A 17,401-nucleotide genomic window follows, 5' to 3' on the forward strand; every position below is an offset into this window, starting at 1 on the left:
AGATATGTAGATCAATCTTTAGAATAGATAGCCCATAAATAAATCCTTGTTTATAGGCCAATTAATCTACAGCAAAGGAAGCAAGGATATACAATGGGTAAAGACAGTCTCTTCAAAGGGTGCTATTAAGAAAACTGGAAGATACAAATAAAATTATAAAACCAGACCCTTTTCTTACACTATGGACAGAAATAAACTCAAAATAAATTAAAGGTTAAATTTAAGACTGGAAACCATAAAACTAGAAGAAAACATAGGCAGTAAACTCTTTGAGAAGGTTCTTAAAAATTTATTTTTGGCTATGCCTCCTTGAGTAAAGGCACAAAAGAAAAAGTAAACAGATGGGACTCTATCAAACTAAAAGGTTTTTGCATAGCAAAGGAAATGACCAACAAAACAAAAAGACAACCTACTGCATGGGAGAAGATAGTCTAAGTGACACATCCCATAAGGGTTAATATACAAGATATATAAGAACTTATGTAACTTAACACTCCCCCCCCAAAAATCCAATTTAAAAATGGGCAAAGAATAGTAAATAGACATTTCTCCTAAGAGGATAGAGATGGCCGACATTTATATGAAAAGATGGCCAACATTATTAATCCCCAGGAAAAACAAATTAAATCCACAAGGAGAGATCACATCGCACCTGTTAGGATGGCTATCATCAATAAATCAAATAACAAGTGCTGGAAATAATGTAGAGAAAAGGGAACCCTTGTGCACTATTGAAAACTGCAGCCAAGTTATCCTAACAGCCTGATAATTTCCTTGGGATTGCAAATTGATGCAGCTGCTATGAAAAACAGTATGGAAAATTCTAAAAAAAAAAAAAAAAAAAAAAAAAAATCTTCCATAGGACCCAGCAATTAGGCTTTTGGGTATTTATCCAAAGAAAACAATAATGCTAATAAAGGCATCCCTATATGTTCACTGCAGCTCTAGTTGTAGCCAAAGTATGGAAGCAACATAGATGTCCATCAATAGATGATTAGATAAAGAAAATGTGGCACACACAGGAACATTACTCAACCATAAAAAAAAGAATTAACTCTTGTTATTTGCAAAAACAAACATGGTTGGATCTAGAGTCTATTAAGCTATATGAAATAAGTCAGGCAATAAAAGACAAATACAATATTATTTGTGGAATACTAAGAAAACCAAAACACCAAAAAAACAGAACCATAGCTATAGAGTACAAGCTGATAGTTGCCAAAGGACACGGGGGGGGGGGGGGGGGGCGGAGATAGAAATAAAATAAATGCAATTTTAAAAAGGAGATGAACAAGGAAAAGGAAGTCAAGGGAGCTGGTGACTTTTCTTTGCATTTCGTCACAGTATCCTTACATAGTGTCTAGCTGATATGGTTGCAGTTGCTAGGGTTTCATTTGCTTGTTCATTTCCCCCAGTGGCTGATCATATTGGATACTTTGGTTGTCTGGCAAACACTTGAATTAAAAAAAAAAGTTTTTTTTCTAACGGGACAAATTAGTTCTTCTCTTGGAGTCAACTAACAAAAAGCATATAAACCTCAGGAGAATCCACAGTAACTAATCTGTTGACTATTTTGTGTGTTGAGTTAAACATATCACCACAGAGACCCTCACATGTTGGTTAACAACTTTCTAAATATTTACCGAGATCTTGAATAAGGGAGAGTGCTTCCCATGATATAAAGGCTCCACCACCATCATCCATGGCACCCTGCCCAACGTCCCAGCTGTCCAGATGTCCACTGACCAGGACAACCTAGAACAAATAAGAAAAAGAAAAACAAATAAGATGAAGCAGAAATGACATCAAAGAGCAAGATTCAGAGGCATTCCAAATACAGAAATGAAACTTTTATATTCTTTCCATGTTTTAATACCTTAGAAGATCTGCGTCATTGCTAGTGGAGGACTTAGTTCAGAGGCCTTACACAAAAGGGAGTACGGTCATCTAAAAGTAATAAAAGTTCTCACCTTATTCCTCTCTTTATTAATATAATTTTGAATACTAAGAAAAATGTCTTATGTCATATGTGTGACACTTTTATTAAATGACGTAAAAATGGAGCTCAAAACTTCAAATTTCCAACCATCCCAAACTCTCACAGATACAGGATAAACATGTGTTGAACTGAATACAAATGGAAAAGTAAAAACAATAATTTATTTTTTAAATGATTGTGTTTTGTGCATTGTCAGCCAGTTTAGTTGAATAAATTGCTAAAGCTACAAACTAAATTCTAATTAACAGAAAAAGGTTTAAGAAACACTTCAATTTACATTAGTGTGAAGTAATCTACGTATTATGTTGTTTTGAATTGCTATTAGGTTTAGGTTTTTTTTCCTTTCTTTTCTTTCTGAGAATCATTAGTAATTCTCTCCGGGAAAAATAAATTCAATGGAACTACACTTTGCGGACACACTGTACTTAAAGTAAGTAAACTGATGTTGGGTTAGGACATCCAGTGAGAAAGCATCTTTGTCACTAGGCTGTCATCCAAAATGCCCTAATGTTTCTCAATGCCTGCCCTGTGTCAGGAGCTGTGCTCGCTCCCAGGAACTAAGGAGGATTCTCAATGGTAAAATGAGGAGGGCCCAGCGCAAAGACCAAGATGCCGATGGGGCATCGTGCACAAGAAGAATCAGGTGCGAAAGAGCGGAGGGCAACAGGAGAATAACTACGCATGCCTAAAGGAATGGAATCACTCCACACGACAGCCTGTACACACAGAGGCTCCTTCCCGGTCAGGGCGAAGGTGCCGTCAGAACGTGAGCTCCCCCTCCTCCATGCCTTCATCAGAGAATAGTTTCTGCTCCACTTCATAGACCTCAGTCTCATTCCACCAGCGTGAATGGAAATAGACAGAAAGACGTTGTTTTGGGTCCCCAACCTGAAAGGGTCGGTAACATTTTGATCTCTGTATCATACGATATATGGATATCAAGTCATGTGAATTATAAATCTAAACAAAAGTGTTAGAGGAAAGCATAGAACTGCTTTGTTAACTTGAAGTAGGAAACTACTTCTTAAACTAGACACACAGAAAACAAGCCATAAAAGAAAACATAGTAAATTGGGACTTTTAAAATATTAGGAATACTTGTTTATCAAAAGACCCCCTTGAAGGAGTGAAAAGGCAAGCCGGAGAAGAGGAGAAAGTATCTCCAATACATATATGCAACAAAGAACCCATATCCAGATTATATAGAATTCCCATGAAACAGTAACAAAAAGAAAGTTAACTGGTAGAAAAATGGACAAAATGCTTGAATAGACAGTTCACAAACATAAACATGCAAATTATTAATAATCATATGAAAAGGTGGGCAGGTTCATTACCATCAAAGAAATTTAAATTAAACGCCATTCAATATACATCCACCATAATGGCTAAGAAGAAAAAGACAGAAAATGCCCAATACTGGTGAGGAGGTAGAGCAACTAGAACTCTCATACATCGCTGGTGTGAGTATAAGTACTTACAACCACTCTGAAAAACTGGCTTACCTACTACATCTGCACATCCTATGACCCAGCAATGCAACTCCTGTCTGTAAGTCCAACAGAAACGTATGTGTGTACATGTACTTTCACCAAAATAGACAGACTAGGATGTCTATAGAATATTCATAATAGTCCTCATCTCCTTCCCAGAGGGAAACTATTTAAAGGCCTGCTAACAGCAGAATGAATGAATGATGGTGCATTGATCAATGCAACGTTGCAGAGCAATAAGAATGAACAAACACAATACATGATACATGTACCTGAATCTCATAAATGTAATGAATGGAAAAAGCCAAACAGAACAATGTATCATGTATAATTCCATTTGTATGAAATATAAAAACAAGCAGCACAGGAGAGTGGTATCCCAAGGTGAGGAGGGCGAGTGCCAGGAAGGGGCCCAAGGAGAGCTGCTGAGGTGCTGGTCACGCTCTGGCTCCTGGTCTGGGCACCAGCTCACAGGGTGCTGTTTGTGGCAGTTCATCTTGTACAGTTAGGGTCTATGTCCTTTCTCTTAAACTATTACGCATCAATAAAAAGTTCCAAAAAAAAAAAAAAAAGAATAAGTTCAACAGAGCGGTGTCTGTGTACAGCATGCAATGAGCAAATCAAAGGTAAACAAATCTGGATGATTAATGAAAAACCTATGACTTTGGGAAAGCAGGATTTTGGGTGGAAATATCCGGGTGGCTGCTTCTCAGAGCAGCTGCACGCTCTCCTGTTGATGCTGTGTCCACAGACAGACCCAGCCCACTATGACTTCATCGGAGTCACAAACAAGTACAATGCCCCAGACTAACAAATGGCCATGTAATGAGCCCAAATGGATTGTTTCTCAGAAAAAAAATGGAAAATATATTGCAATACAGGAAACTCTGATTCAAAAAGTGGTGTAATCCCATGTGGAATGAACATTAGTCAACATTCTCACTACTCTCAGAACCATTTTCCCAATGAAGTTAAAGTTCCAGTGGATAAATAGTGTCAAAATCTATTTTAATAAACTTTTTCTCAGATAACATGGAAGAGTAACAAAATCAAGGCAGTTCTATGTTATCCTCCAAATTGCCTTCACAATAATTCAGGCTGTTTTCAAATCTCATATATATATATGTAGTGGGGTCAAACTTATGTTCTTGGCATGCCTAGCTTTAACATTATGCATTTTAAATTGTGAGTTTTATAGGTATTTATCTAAACCTGAGCAAGTACTTGTTGATCAATCCTCAATGAGTGAGATGCCCACTCAACTTTCAAACATGTTTTATTTTATAAATGTCTTTCTTAATGATGAACCAGAAGGATAACTATCCGGTGGTTTATATTTGGCTTTTGTGAAGTTTTGTTTCCTTTGCAGCTTCTTCATTCTCTGTCTCATTTTATGTGGTGGACTTTAAAGGTAATGGGATGAGTGTTTGGGCTACAAAGTTCAAGGCATTTCCAGACACAGGAAATCCCCAATCAAATTTTCAACAACAAAAATAATTAGGAGTTAAAAAATATGAACTACACAAAGAGGAGGGAAAATCTTTCATTATTTAGCCTTAATGAAGAAGCCAAAAAAGTGATGTAATAACGGGCTTCGGCAATGATAGGCCCTCTGTGGAGGGTAGGAGCAGGCAGATGAGAAAGCGAAGGAATCAGGTCTGAGCTGCAGCAATGAGCATTAGAAACATATAGATGATCAAGACTTTTCTAATGGAGGCCTTTGTAGAAGTTAAAAGAGTGCTGACAGGGGAAAGGTTATGGGAAATTCCTTTCCTTGGAGGGTTTCTAAAATAGACTACAGCTTTGGTCTTAGATGGAAAGCTAACATAGAAGGGAGAAATAAAATCTTTCAAGGTTACATCTAGTCCAATATTCTGTGGCTGTTTTTCAAGAGTTCTTTTCCTATTTCTAACCACTTTAAAGGAGGAACTTGTTCTTTGAAAAGTCTCCATGACCACTTTTCTCTGGGCATCCCCTAGATACCCTGGCTGCCAAGATCTTCCCACAATTTAGGATCCAAACAAGCACAGGTGGAAAGGCACTTCTCAAGAAATCCATGTTTTTGTAATCCCCGTGGAAGACAACAATCTAGGATTTCAGAAGGCATTTGCTGAATGTATTGTGCTGTTACCCAGCACAGACAAAAGGGACTATGTTTGAACAGATACTGAACAGACTCCCCAATGAACAGACTAGGTGGTCTACAGAATAAAGCTAGGCCCCTGACACATAGGGCTCAGACACAACACAGCAAACACCTGAGCTCCTCCTGGCTGGATTCCTCTCTTCAAGCTTTGTTTAGGGAAGCTGTTGAATGTTGACCGCTCGTGGGACCGTAGACTTCTTTCACAAGAAAAGGGGCCATCTGTCCCAGTGCTCACACATCACCACAGCTGCTCCTAAAAGGAGCTATTTCATTCCAGACTGTCCCCTCTTACTTGTGACTGGCTTCCTAAAAGGAAGACTTCTCGTTGAAGTCTCTGAGTACATGACTAGACAGCTATCTTAGGATAAAACAAGAAAGGTCTAATTTATCTGTGGCTCAGAAAAACCAACACATAGGTGGATTTATAAAATATGATTGCAGTGTATTTGGAAGAAATGGCTGAAATTTATTGAACATTGATTTGTGGGTAGTGGTACAGCAGGGAATGCCTATGGAAGGAAATCATTCTGATTAAATGGAGTTGTTTGGATTGCATCCAGGAGTCATGACTGGTTGCGACTGGAGATGATAGTCCTTTAAATGAAAGAATCATGCTTCTGAATTCTTCTCCTTTGGCCTAAGCAAACACAGGACAAGTTGTCTCACTTGAAAGGTTGGGAGGAGCAGAGAATTGAATTACAACATTGCATGTTAACTTCCTCCAGGGAAGAAAGGGAGATGAAAAGCTTAGCTAACTTCTAGCTCCATAATGATCATCTTTCCCACGGTTAAGTCCAACGATGGTACAGTGCCAGCTGTAACTTCTCTTGTTTGACAACCATTCACTCACCCCTATGTTTCAGGGATGGTGTGTAGCATTAAAAAAACAAACAAATAAAAAACAAACAGAAGGCCGAAATCAGTTTGGCTCAGTGGATAGAGAGTCGGCCTGCGGACTGAAAGGTCCCAGGTTCGATTCTGGTCAAGGGCATGTACATTGGTTGAGGCCACATCCCCAGTAGGGGGTGTGCAGGAGGCAGCTGGTAGATGTTTCTCTCTCATCGATGTTTCTAACTCTCTATCCCTCTCTCTTCCTCTCTGTAAAAAATCAATTAAATATATATATATATTTTTTAAAAGAAGCAGCAGCATTTGGTATTCTATAGATTCTTTCATGGTTCAATTTATATAAGATTTTATTTTTGGCATTTAGGTTTACAAGCTAAAAGATTCTTCTTGACTCCTACTGGTTTTTAAAATCCCAGAAGCCTATGCAGCTTAGAGAACTGTTTTTTGATGCTTATTTGTCTATTGATTGTTAAAATATTCGCAATTAACCATCTGATGTGCTGAGTGTGCTCTATAGAAGTCACCAAGATCAGCTGAAAGCCTCTGGTTTTACATTTTTCTGCAGCCCCCAGTTCTCGGCCCTGTTTGATGTACTAGCACCGTGGTTGGCAAACTGCGGCTCGCGAGCCAGATGCGGCTCTTTGGCCCCTTGAGTGTGGCTCTTCCACAAAATACCAAGGCCTGGGAGAGTCTATTCTGAAGAAGTGGCATTAGAAGTTTAAGTTTAAAAAATTTGTCTCTCAAATGAAATTGCAATCTTTGTACTGTTGATATTTGGCTCTGTTGACTAATGAGTTTGCCGACCACTGTACTAGCAGATAAAAGCTAAGCAACCGGCCAGGGCTCACCTATTCAAGTGAGTGCTGTCACTTTGAAAAGCACAGTCCCTGGGAAGCTATACACCAATTCCTCCTTTACCATCAATTCCCATCTTTAAAAGCCAAATTGTGTGAATTAGTATATGAATTTACTACTGTATAGTTTTTCCTTAATAGAAAAAAAAATATTGTGCCCTGGCTGGTGTGGCTCCATTGGTTGGAGTGTCATTATTCCATGCACTGGAAAGCCACAGGTTTGATTACTGGTCAGGGCACATACCTAGGTTGAGAGTTCATTTCCAGATGGAACATACAGAGGAGGCAACCAATCAATGTCTTTCTTCTCTCTCTCTCTTTCCCTCCCCCCCTCCCTCCCTCCCTCCCTCTCTCTCTCTCTCTCTCTCTCTCTCTCTCTCTCTCCCTCTCTCTCAATCTCTCTCCCTCTCTCTCTCTCTCTCTCTCTCTCTCTCTCTCTCTCTCCATCCCTCTCTAAAATCAATAAAAAAGAAGAAATATGTTGTTAGGGTGGGGGATTTTTTATTTACTTTGTGAATGATTAGGAAATGGAGGAAGAAAGGAAGGGATAGAGGGAGAGACGGAAGGAGGCAGGGAGAGATGGGAGCAAAAATGATGACTAATACAAAAAGAGGAGATGAAGTAGAAGACAGAGCAGAAGGGAGGAGGATTGAAAGCAGCTTTGAGAAAGCAGAGGAGAGAGGAAACCCAGGTCAAGGTGTGGGTCCAGGCTGTGTCAGGTTGCTAAGGTCCACGTAAGAAAGCTAAGACAAATTGTTCCTCCTTGCGTGAGGCTTGCTGCCCAATCACAGCACTTCCTGGTCTTTAATCCTCTCTTTCTATCGACATCACACACTATCAGCCAGTTCATTTAAGCTATTAATCTTTGTGTTCAGACTAGGAAAAAGCCAAATTTCCATTGATTTTTTTTTTTTTAGGAAAGGGATAAAGCAAATATTGAACATTTTCTTATAGCTGTACTATTTTGCCCACAAACCCAAATTCTGTCTTATTTTTTAACTGGAATTTACATGTCGGAGAAATTTTAAAAGCCAGAATAGACATCTTAACTACTACTGTACTTAATACAGATGCCATGAGAGCCAGGGAATGAGTATTTTATGTATATATACCCAAAATACATTTTCCTTTCCATTGAAAATATATTAAATTGAAGCTTATCTTCAATATTTACAATCACACACGAAGAAAAGTGACCATTATCTTTTCACAAGAATCAAAAGCCACTAATAGCAAAGATAGTTAACCTTATGAGATTTATGCATCACAACTTGAAAACAATAGCCTGAAAGTTATTGTATTTCCTAAGTCCAAAGCAACCTTGAAACATGATCATGCTTTGTACAGGACAGAAAACTTATCTGCTGGACAAAATGAAATAAAAATTGGCCCTAGAGATTGGGAGTCCATGAGGACTTTTGTTGTTAAAAACAAAAACATAATTCTCAGCCATAAAAAAGGAATGAAATCTTACTATTTGCGACAGCATAGATAGGTGTAGAGAGAACTAAGCCAAGTGAAATACATCAGTTAGAGAAAGACACACATCCTATGATTTCACTTACATATGGACTCTAAAGAATGGAATAAGTTAATAAACAAAATAGAAACTGACGTATAGATACAGAGAACAGGCTGATGGTTGCCAGAGGGGAGGGTAGATGGAGGGCTGGGTGAAAAAGGCAAAGGGATTAAGAAGCACAAAGTGGTAGTTACAGAACAGTCACAGGGATGTCAAGTGCAGCACAGGGAACATAGTAATATTGTAATAAGTATGTATGGTGCCAGGTGGGTACTTGAAACATCTGGGGGACCACTTTGTAAAGTATATGATTGTCTAACCACTATGCTCTACACCTGAAACTCATTCAGAATAATACTGAATGCAAACTGTAATTGAAAAACTAAAATAAAAAAATGAACATAATGGATATATAAGGTAATTTTCAGGACTTTAACAGAGACCGCAAAAGAGAATGGATTAGGTTTCCTCTTTCTACATGAAATTAATTAAAAGAACATCACGGGGGGAAAACCGCTCACTTTCTCCATCAATGGATATTGTGACATTATTGTCACATTGTGGATTTCAGTTTTTTAAAAATAATATATTTTTATTGATTTCAGAGAGGAAGGGAGAAAGAAACATCAATGATGAGAGAGAATCTTTGATCGCCTGCCTCCTGCATGCCCCCTATTGGGGATCAAGCCCAAAACATGGACATGTGTCCTTGACCAGAATCAAACCTGGGACCCTTTAGTCCGCAGCTGACGCTCTGTGCACTGAGCCAAATAGGCTAGGGCTGAGCTTCAGTTTTTTCCTGTCAGCATTCATGAGGTCACCCATGTTCCCTTAAGTATTTTGACTTGTCATGAGATTATGTTCTGATCAGTTAAATGTTGTTTGTAGCCATATGTTTTGAATACACCTTGGGGAAGGGGGGAAGAAAAGAAAGAAAAAGGAATGAAGGAACAGAGAAGAAACGGAGGGAATAAGGAAGACTATTTTCTCATAGTGTATATTCTGAAGAAACAAAAATGCACAGAAAAACAAACAAATGTTTACTAATTTAACTTGTATTTATTAGCCCAAAGAGTATATTTAGCAGGCTGTCGGATTAGAGCAAGAATAAAAGAAGTACAAGCCTCAAAGTACAATTCTCACTAAATTACTTTTCTCACTAAATTCTGAATGTTAGCACATGCTTTCATCTCTGGTTCAATCTTGTTCAACATTTCCATTACTTTGAAGACATGCTTATGAGTTTTAAGATGATGAAAATATGAATCATTAATATGTTGGACCAAATAACCAAGTTTCTAAAATATTCTGAAGCAGAAATAATAGCTTATAACCAGCAAGATAACTCAGCAGGAATAAATACGAAGTGCACACTGCACGCTGAGGTGGTCGGTGGACACCAGTTCATCTGGAGACCAGCAGAAAACTCACGTGGGCCTAAGAATATTGAACTAACAGTGTGCTTCAGCTACAGAAAAAGTTAATAAAAATGTTAGGGTTTGTCAATAAAAATATGGGATTCTGATTATGAGACGTAATACTCCCAATGTAATTCATCAAACACTTTTTCCTTCTGTTTTTTTCATCCAGATACCTAAGGAGACCTGGTCGGAGAAGAGCTGTCGGGATTGTACAGTGTCTGGAAACAGCACTGTTTGAAGGACAAGTGCTATGGTTACCCTGGAGAAGACAGGGCTCCATAGGGCTAGATGCTTCCTATCCAAGAGGAATAAATGTCCCCTCTGGGTGTGACCAGGCCAGTGCGGGAAGGTGTGTGCAGGTAGCTTTCAGCTCAGTGGAAACTAAATCTGGTAGGCTCAGCAAGGGAACAGTATTCCTCAGAGGAGCAAGCTGCTGAACACCAGCAGTGTTCAAGTGGAAACAAAAGGAACATCTGCTGGGTGAAGAAAGGGTATCTCACCTGAGCTGGGAATGTGAGCTGAGCTTGATAAGCTCCAAGGACACGGCTGAAGATTCTAGAATTCTAAAATGAAAAGCAGGCTTCTCCTGGCCATTTGTAAGGGAGAAGGAACTGTTCGTATTTTCCTGGAACACTAGATGGCTTTTATGCTATCCATTTTTATTTTATTTTATTATTATTTTTTAAATATATTTTATTGATTTTTTACAGAGAGGAAGAGAGAGGGATAGAAAGTTAGAAACATTGATGAGAGAGAATCATCGATCAGTTGCCTCTTGCACACCCCCCCAGGGGATGTGCCCACAACCAAGGTACATGCCCTTGACCGGAATTGAACCTGGGACCTTTCAGTCCGCAGGCCGACGCTCTATCCACTGAGCCAAACTGGTTTCGGCTATGTTATCCATTTTTATTATCATGGCTTTTCCTTCAACTTGACCCAAAATAAGAAATTTAAATTATATTGCTAGTAATTTATTCTTAAGGAAATCTGCCCTTGGAAACAGAACTTTTTAAGACTTAAAATTTGCCTTTTGCCCTGGCTGGTTTGGCTCAGTTGTTAGGAGTGTTGTCTTGGACACCCAAAGGTCATGAGTGCACTGGGCCTCTCTAGTACATTAATAATCATGGCTATAGACATTTTTTCCTTTGCAGGATGAAGATTGCTATGCTCACTATAATAGTCTCCATACCATTTTGATATCTCATTCTGAACTTTCTCTAATTCCACTAGATTTTGGAAACATAACAATCAAGTTTGTAATGTATAAGTACCATAATTGCTTTGTTTATTATATAGAAACTGTAACAACCTTCCTGACAGTTCCCAGAATTTACTTGATCTCTTTAATTATATAGAATTATATAAATTAAGAAATTTACAATGACTGGATTCTTTTCAGGCTCCTACATCCTCACCCAATTACAGCCAGAATTAGAAACTAAGGCCAATGGTCTCCTTTTACACAGAAAAGCAAAGTGATTTGCCCAAATGGCAAGGCCTAAAAATAGACCTCAGAGCTCTTGTCCCAGAGTGCCTGCTTCATAGAAAAGTGGTGCAGAGACTTCTTTTGAAGATTTTCTCTAATGCATCACCTGCATCACCTCGATTATGGTAAACATTTATCTGCTACTTTTTGCCTACACAGAGTCCAATGAGTTTTTCAGCAATATCCCTATCGGCTTGACAGGGGCAAGCTGTTTAACCTCTCTAAACCTTACAGATAAGGATAATAATACAAACCTACCTTTAAAGTGTGTTGTGAGAATTAAATGAGATGACATATGTGTCAATCACTATCATAGTTCCTGGCACAGAGCATGAACTCCTGAACTGGTCACTGTTACCGATGACATCAGAATTATTTTGAGATGACCTCAAGCATTACAAACAATTCTCTCTAGGAAAGACTCACTTGGGAGGTTGAAGAGCGAAAGTAGGTTGCATACGGACTGCTTTAATAGGCACAGGTTCGGGGTACTATACACTGCCAGTTTGAGTTAGTGGGAGAATCAATCACAGCACACGGTATTTAGGAATATGACAAATACTTTTTAAAATGTTGTTGGGAGAGCCTAACTTAAAACAGCATGAAACTCATTCCATTAGAGACCATCCATATGCCATGAAATAGCTAAGTTATAGTTTCATTTCTACAGCGGGTTGCAAAGGGGAAAAGAAGTTACAGCTCAAGTAATCACTAACACACAGCTTTTTAAATAACTCTGCGGTTTCTAGGTAACCAGGTAGCGCTGGGTGCAAATGAAGTTAGGTGTTGGAACTGAAGCTTCCCATGGATCCGAGGTGAGTTTTGTCCTGGCAATGGCAAATCTAATTAAGGATTCCACTGTCATTCGCATTTACAAAGATGGTAAGACTGGGCACAGAGTGACTCTCTCCCTGGGCATGCTCTGAATATGTAGAGAGTCCTGAATATGGTCTTGGAGAAAGCATCAAAAGTCCTTCATATTGCATGGAGGAAGAAGCTTAAACCAGGAACAAAAGCAAATCCTGCCATCACATTTGAGCTTAATCTCTGTAGAGATGGTATAAAGATTTGCAAGAATAGGAAGAAAAAGAGCAAGTATCCATTTTTTATGCTATCGTAGACAAATGTTAAGTGTGTTGTTATTTAAAGATCAAAGAAAAAAAGTAAATAGCCTATCCCAGGAGCATTGTTTCATCTCTTGCAACTCTCCAACAATTTATGAATTTTAATCTCCATATGTTTCTTCAGCAAACTGCAATCTGGTAGGGCATGTTTCAACCTTGTCTTTGTTCCTCTTCTTGCAAGAGTAGTTAAGACCATGGACTTTAGCGGAGGGCACACCAGGATTTGAAGTCTACCTCTTCTGCTTACCAGGGACCTTCTGCTACTTGGGCTCTTCGAGCTTCCATTTCCATGTATCAGAAAACAGACATTAACAACTGCCCACCGTGGTGGCATAACAATTGCCAGAAAAGAGCCTAACGCTACTGCCTGGTACCCAGTGCAGGCTCAGTCTGTCTGCTTTTCTAATCCATCTTAGCATTTCATCACATGTTTTACTATTATCAGAATGCCCAATGGATGGTATATGTTCTTAGTAAAAGTGGCTTTCTCTGTGGGTAATTTTCAAGCAGTTACATGGGGAGCAAAGAATACACTGCCTTGGTGGTAGGAGGCTGGGAAGGAGAGGTAGAGTACAGAGTTTGAAGATAAGAAGTCTTCCATCCCTGATGCAATGCACTTCTATTAGGGGTAGGTCAGCATAATGCCTTCCAACCCACCCCTCTGCTGAGAAATACTAGACTGGAAGATTCCTAATGACGCTAGACTGGGAGATACCCAATGACAGAGACCTTTATATTTTCTTCCTATGTATTTGTCAGAAGACTTGAAATGTAGTCAAGAATCAACTTGAGTTGATTTGTTTCTGTGTAGTAATAAGATGTGACTGAGCATCAAGCAAGTTCAGTTCCTTAAAGAAAATATTTCTTTTTGTGATCAATGTCAAATTAAAACAAATTCCCATTAATTTCTTTGACCTTTACAAGTTTAGTCACAAAAAAGCCCATTAAAAATTTTACCCTCAACTACTATATAATGCAATTCCCTTTCTCTCAGTAAAGAGCATGAACAATGTGTATAATTTTAAAACATTAACTTTTTAATGTGTCTTCAAAGTTTAAGAACCTCACAGAACTACAAACAAGAAATTAGGAGCAGAAATAAATAATGTTTAGAAGTTGATAATTAGATTTCTGGCCAACATGGTACAGTGAAGTTACACCTTTATAAGCCCCCTCTGTCCCAAACATGTATAATTAGAGATGAAATATAAAAACTGAAAACCAAAAAGTTTGAAGTTTGACTAACACACACACATACACACACACACACTCACTCACTCACACAGACAACAGAAAACAGATAAACATCTCTGTGGACTAGAAGTGGATTCGAAGCACAAAGCAGGGAGTGGGTCTGAAGCCAGGAGACCTGCAGGACTCCCGGTCTAGAAGCCAGCACTGATTGCTGGGCATTTTGCTCCTCTAGGCCAAGAGGATCTAACTGCATATAGGGAGACCTGAGCCAGACTGTCTGGAAGCAAGCAAGGGAATTGGGCTCATGACAGGAGGCTAAAAACAAAATCATGCCAAGAGGCACAACTTTAGAAAAAGTTTGTGCCTGTGGAGGAGAAATGGACATGAATCAGAACCAGGCTCTGAAACTAGCCACCCGCTGGCTCTGTAACACTATGCAATCCTTGTTATTGCCATTGGTGAGGGTGTGTGATACAACACAATAAAACCCTGGTTGTGGACAGGCAGTGCTGCAGGCCAGGTGAAAGCAATCAGAAAACCTCTAGGGAGAGAACAGGGAGCCCAGAGGGAGAGAAAACAATACAAACAATAACACAAACTGGGTTTTAAAACATCGGACTCAAAATGAGTCAGCAAACCAAAATTCCAAAACACACGAAGACATGTGTTGCTGAAAATGTCAACAAAATCAACAGCTTGAATAAAAACTCTACTCCAGCTTCAATTAATTTTATGGGAAGACTATAATTTAAAAAATAATGATGAGATGATCAAAGAAATAATTCTCTAGAAAAAGAAAAATTACCAAAATTGACTTAAGAAGAAATAAAAAACTTGGAAAATAAATGCACATTAAGAAATTCAATAAAAAATTAGAAAGTATTCTCTTTGCTTCTCATAGACACACAAACTAAGCCATTAAACTCAAAAGGTGAGTTTTACACAATTTAAAGAAATAGATACCGTATTTTCCGGCGTATAAGACGACCCCTTAATTTTACTGTTAAAACATAGGTTTAGGCCTATATTCGCTGTATAAGACTACCCTCCACTTCCCAGGCAACACCAGTTCTTTTTTTAATAGACCACATCTCTAATTCAGCCAATCCAAGCAGGCTTTTTATGCATGCAAATTATACATGTTCTGTACCCGAAGCTACACTGTGTTCTAGTAAAAAGCCTGCTCAGATTGGCCAGAGTCAGAGAGGCGGTCTATTAAAAAAAGAACTGGTGTTGCCTCGGAAGTGGGGGTAGTCTTATATACAGCGAATATAGGCCTAAACTGTAAAATTAGGGGGTCGTCTTATACAGCGGAAAATACGGTAATCCTCAAACTAAGCCACCTCATTTATTAAGGTAATACCTTGATACCAAAACAAAATGAGAACAGTAAATTTTAGACTAACATTATTTATAAATAAAATATAAAATCATTAAACAAATAATTAAACATGAGGCAAAACCTCTAATTTCAATAAATAAATAAACTTAGAAAACAGACAATAGAGGTAAAAAGGGGGCTATGATTCCAAAGTCAATTATCTAAGTAGCATCATAGAGTAAATTCATCATTCTTCAGAAAGCAAACATAAAACCAAACAATATCTTTCGTTTGGTCCAAAAAGTGAAATACCCGTTAATGATTCTCTATGAAAAAATAAAATCCACAACTATTCTGATTATACATATGGAGGGCTCTGTGGGCTCATGAATGTGGACATGGCATTTTCAGCTCGCTGCGTGAAGGTTGAAAATTTTTGTTCAGCAGAAAATGAGCACACTCATTCCTTTACTCCTGCTTCATTACCCATGTCCATAAAGCCTAAAAGGACTGTACCTAACACCTAAGTTTACTTATTTTTATTTTATATATATGCTATTGCACTATCAGTGAAATACTCGAGAATCTTAAAAACCAAGACAACAATCATAAATTAGAAGTGAGGGACGTGTCCCATTCTGCCTTCTGTACCGGACAGGTGCCCTGTAGTAGTAAGTGCCTGCTCTTCCCACAGGCTCCTCCTCAGGAGAAAGCAGCCTCAGAATTCTTTCTGGGTAGAACTGAGGAGGGTAATTACATGTATGTCAAGAGAAGCCAGCTCCGCTACCATGGTTACAAATAATTATACCAAAATCAGCTCCTAAGCCAAAGTAACACGGATAATCAGGCATGAGCAAAGTTTACCTTTTACCTGGCATGGCTCCAAAACCTCAAGAGGTGGGAGCTGCACTGGATGACAATGAGCTTGGGATACACAGAGCAGGTGACAGGAAGGGAGGGTCCCCGGTACCCTCTGGAGTTCATCTTGGTTCTTCTTTAAGCCTACTCTTTAAGGCAGTCTTTACAGTGTAGGGACTGGTAATTACTACAAGCCTATGAAGAAGATTATGTACCTGCCACCCACATGCCCTTGTATGCTTACATTACTATATCCCAGGTTAACTGGGGCCGCATCCCATCCCCTTTATGCTCCCCCAACATTCTCATTCTCTCATATTCTCTCTCTCTCTCTCTCTCTCTCTCTCTCTCTCTCTCTCTCTCTCTCTCTCTCCATTCAGTAAGATTTACCAAACCTCTATGGGCCAGCTACCACTCTGTGTATGTGTTGGGGGTAGAGCAATGATCTTGATGGTGAAGGCCTCTGTTCTTCTGAACTTACATTCTGATTGGAGGACAGGGAATGAGCAAGTGAAAAAAGATTACTCCAGGCACATATAAAATAAAAATACAAGTTAAATTAATTTACTTTTAAAAAGGTGACAGAATGGTGAGAAAAAATCCTCTTCAAGAAAGTAAAGTTTGTTTTGAAACCCGAATGCTAATAGCTGCATTTGAAGGCCTGGGAAAGAGAGCTCAAGCCAAAGGGAACAGCTGGTGCAAAGGCCCGGAGGTCAGAATAAAACAGAGTGCTTAAGCCTTTCTTTACAATAATCTAACGTATTAAGCAGAATAGTGAATCAGGGAGACTCATTTAGGAAGTACCAGAAATATACTGGTGTAATTTGAATTTAGAAATCATAGATGGGCATGCTAATTTAGGAGACTAAAAAAAAATTACTAAATGCTTATAAATAGATCCATTTGGGAATATTGATAATAATTCCTTTCCAAGTAGAGAAATGCACAAAATTAAATTTCATCCAAGAAAGAGTCACTATAGCAAACTAAGATGTGTTTTATAAAATTACGAGAGGCTTGATGCACAAATTCATGCACAGGTGGGGGCCAGCTGGCCCACCCCGATCAGGACTAATAGGGGTCAGCCAGCTTGGGGAAGGGGCTATGAGAGGTTGGCCAGCCAGCCCCACC

The 17,401-nt window shown here is 38.9% G+C and overlaps 2 protein-coding genes and 1 long non-coding RNA gene across 5 annotated transcripts in view; 2 read left to right on the forward strand and 1 right to left on the reverse strand.

Annotated features, from left to right (window-relative positions):
* The window catches only part of LOC311611990, a 567,051-nt gene that overhangs the window by 284,826 nt on the left and 264,824 nt on the right, over positions 1-17,401 (forward strand). The gene's annotated exons all lie outside the window — the stretch shown is intronic.
* Positions 1-17,401, forward strand: part of TSPYL5 (TSPY like 5) — a 214,269-nt gene that overhangs the window by 180,079 nt on the left and 16,789 nt on the right. The window lies entirely within an intron of this gene.
* The window catches only part of CPQ (carboxypeptidase Q), a 311,444-nt gene that overhangs the window by 111,911 nt on the left and 182,132 nt on the right, over positions 1-17,401 (reverse strand). For all 3 annotated transcript variants that reach the window (XM_084864576.1, XM_084864577.1, XM_084864578.1), the window contains one exon: positions 1,644-1,755. In XM_084864576.1, coding sequence (XP_084720702.1) covers positions 1,644-1,755 — 112 coding nt within the window. The remainder of the gene's footprint in view (positions 1-1,643; positions 1,756-17,401) is intronic.

Source organism: Pipistrellus hanaki, assembly GCF_964339955.1.
Source record: "Pipistrellus hanaki genome assembly, chromosome: 17".
Taxonomy (NCBI): Eukaryota; Metazoa; Chordata; class Mammalia; order Chiroptera; family Vespertilionidae; genus Pipistrellus; species Pipistrellus hanaki.